The sequence below is a fragment of the Lactuca virosa genome, chromosome 8 (assembly GCF_052849685.1).
Source record: "Lactuca virosa cultivar CGN04683 chromosome 8, Lactuca_virosa_CGN04683_v6, whole genome shotgun sequence".
NCBI lineage: Eukaryota > Viridiplantae > Streptophyta > Magnoliopsida > Asterales > Asteraceae > Lactuca > Lactuca virosa.
In genome coordinates, this window is record NC_136433.1 from 129,181,802 (window position 1) to 129,185,106 (window position 3,305).

General features: G+C 39.1%; 1 protein-coding gene across 1 annotated transcript; it reads right to left on the bottom strand.

Annotated features, from left to right (window-relative positions):
* Positions 1-527: 527 nt before the first annotated feature.
* Positions 528-3,037, bottom strand: LOC145134381 (heat shock cognate 70 kDa protein 2-like). Its single transcript, XM_079069236.1, has 2 exons — positions 2,741-3,037; positions 528-2,379 (listed from the first exon to the last, which is right to left on the bottom strand). The coding sequence occupies exons 1-2, from the start codon at positions 2,952-2,954 to the stop codon at positions 653-655; spliced, it is 1,941 nt and encodes a 646-aa protein (XP_078925362.1). The 5' UTR covers positions 2,955-3,037; the 3' UTR covers positions 528-652.
* Between the last annotated feature and the right edge of the window lie 268 nt (positions 3,038-3,305).

Genomic DNA, 3,305 nt, shown 5'->3' on the forward strand with positions numbered 1-3,305 from the left:
TATAATAAAGAATACATACCGGGAACCGACAGTCATAAAAGGGAATGGTCTGGCCTGATCGTACTGCATCCAGCTATGTTTTACTATGATATTGTATGAGTGGAATGAATTTAAAATGAAAAATTTATCTGAATTTTTGGGAAGTTACATATATCTGTTTGTTAACTTAAAACATTTTTCATCCCTCTTTTTTTTAATTTATCATTTTCACCGCCCGATTTTTCAACTTTATTAAATGTCAATTTCATCCCCTCCATTTTATTAAACTTCGGTTTATTCTCCTTAATATATACAATTTGATTTTCCCACAACCCCTTTAACTTTGTAAAATGACCCATTGTCATTTGTAATGTACCAATATAAACTTTGACTTTGTCTATGTTTCAAAGTAATTTAATTTTTTTTATATACGGTTCAAATTGGATCTCATACCGTTTTGTGAAACTTGACTTTGTCATGTCACATTTGATAACAATTTTAACTATTTTTGTTTGACATAACTTTACCAACTTTTGTGAAAGCAGAAATACTAAATAGAAACTTCCATATATAAAAAAACAATGTCTAGAAAGAAACAAAATTTATCCCCACAAAAATAGGATATCAAAAAATACTTAGCAAACATAGCGTATCAAATCACTATGAGCAAAACTTAATCAACCTCTTCAATCTTAGGGCCAGCACCGCCACCGGAAGGAATATCCTCATCCATTGATCCACCAGCACCAGCGTCACCACCCTGATACATCTTGGCAATAATTGGATTGCAAACACCCTCAAGCTCCTTCACCTTGTCTTCAAACTCATCTGCCTCTGCAAGCTGATTGGCATCCAACCATGAAATCGCTTCATCAATTGCATCTTCAATCTTCTTCTTATCAGCTGGGCTCAACTTCTCCCCGATCTTCTCATCCTTGATCGTATTCCTCATGTTGTAAGCATAATTCTCCAATGTGTTCTTTGCCTCCACCTTCTTCTTATGTTCCTCATCCTCAGACTTATACTTCTCTGCCTCCTGAACCATCTTCTCTATCTCCTCCTTTGAAAGCCTTCCCTTGTCATTTGTAATGGTGATCTTGTTCTTCTGCCCTGTGGTTTTATCCTCAGCCGAAACATTCAGAATACCATTTGCATCAATATCAAAACAAACAGTAATCTGTGGGACCCCCCTTGGTGCCGGAGGAATCCCAGAAAGCTCAAATTTCCCAAGCAAATTGTTGTCTTTGGTTCTCGTTCTTTCACCTTCATAAACCTGAATCAAAACCCCAGGTTGATTATCTGAGTAGGTAGAAAAGACTTGTTCCTTTTTGGTTGGAATAGTTGTGTTCCTTTGAATGAGAGTAGTCATGACACCACCGGCAGTTTCTAGACCCAAAGAGAGAGGAGTGACATCCAAAAGAAGCAAATCTTGAACTTTTTCGTTGCCCTCACCACTCAAAATTGCCGCCTGGACTGCAGCACCATAAGCCACCGCCTCATCGGGGTTGATGCTTTTACAGAGCTCCTTTCCATTGAAAAAATCTTGAAGAAGCTGTTGCACTTTGGGAATACGGGTAGATCCACCGACAAGAACGACTTCGTGGACTGTGCTTTTGTCCATTTTTGCGTCTCTCAAACACTTTTCAACAGGCTCCATGCATTTTCTGAAGAGATCCATGTTTAGCTCTTCAAATCTGGCACGGGTTATGGTGGAGTAAAAATCGACACCTTCATACAAAGAGTCAATTTCGATTGTGGTTTGAGCAGTGGACGATAAAGTTCTTTTAGCTCTCTCGCAAGATGTTCTTAATCTTCTCAGAGCTCTTGGGTTTCCGGTGATGTCTTTCTTATGCTTTCTTTTGAATTCTTGAACAAAATGGTTCACCATTCTGTTGTCAAAATCTTCTCCACCGAGATGGGTGTCACCGGCGGTTGATTTCACTTCAAAGATACCTTCTTCGATTGTCAAAAGAGACACATCAAAAGTACCACCACCAAGGTCAAAGATAAGAACGTTCTTTTCTCCGACGCTCGTTGCTTTCTTGTCGAGACCGTAAGCAATTGCAGCGGCGGTTGGCTCGTTGATGATACGCATGACATTGAGACCAGAGATAACACCCGCATCCTTGGTGGCCTGTCTTTGTGAGTCGTTGAAGTAAGCAGGAACAGTGACGACGGCGTTCTTTACCGTTGATCCAAGAAAAGCTTCAGCGATTTCCTTCATCTTGATGAGAACCATCGACGAGATCTCCTCTGCAGCAAATTGTTTTTCCTCGCCTTTGTAATTGACGGCGATCATTGGTTTCTCAGCTGGTCCGGGAGTGACCTTAAAAGGCCATAACTTGATGTCACTCTGTACAGAGGCATCGCTGAATCTCCGACCAATAAGACGTTTTGCATCTGTTACAGGACAATTAAAGTAAGCATAAGCATTGACCCAACATGAAACAAAGTCAGATTGAAATTATTTGATACAGATCTACGAACATAAATAGATGATAAAGTCAACAGCAAAACTGGAGATTGGAGATTGAAAGTTTAAATATAGATCGTTTTTACAATATCAAAGTTCAGACTAAATAGATCTTGAAAAAGTAAAGCTCTGTAAGTGCAGATTGTAACCTATTAAACCTTCTAAACAGAGTTCCCAAACGCAGTAAATGTAAATCAACACATCATAACAAAAAATTAGACATTCTAAATAACCGTAAATAAATAAATCAGATCTAACAGAAATTAAAGTCGATGAAACAGAACTAACCAAAAACTGTATTTGTCGGATTCATTGCCACTTGGTTCTTAGCAGCATCACCGATCAACCTTTCGGAATCGGTAAAGGCAACGTAAGACGGCGTCGTCCTGTTACCCTGATCATTGGCAATGATCTCCACACGATCATGTTGCCAAACGCCGACACAAGAATACGTAGTTCCGAGATCGATTCCAATAGCTGGACCTTCACCTTTGCCTGCCATTGTTTCTCTGATCTGATGTAGTGTTTGTTTAGGCGACTGTGCTATTGTTTTTAGGGTTATGAGAGAAAGCTTATTATATAAGTGGAGAGGCGTTGTTGTTAAGAAAGGTATAAATAGGGTTTTAGAAGATGTGTTGTCTGTTCTAGAATGTTCTACAACCGTTGAGATCAGATTCAAAAATGTTAAATCGACGGCTAAGATTGATCACGGAGGGAAGTGTTCAATATTGGTCTAAGTAGGATTCATATTTCCCGCGGGTCTTGGTCTTTAGCTTCTAGAAGAAAGAGGTCGGCTCACAAATTTGTTGTAAACAATTTCTTTGTTAAGTATAAATTTGTCGGTTCATCGAGA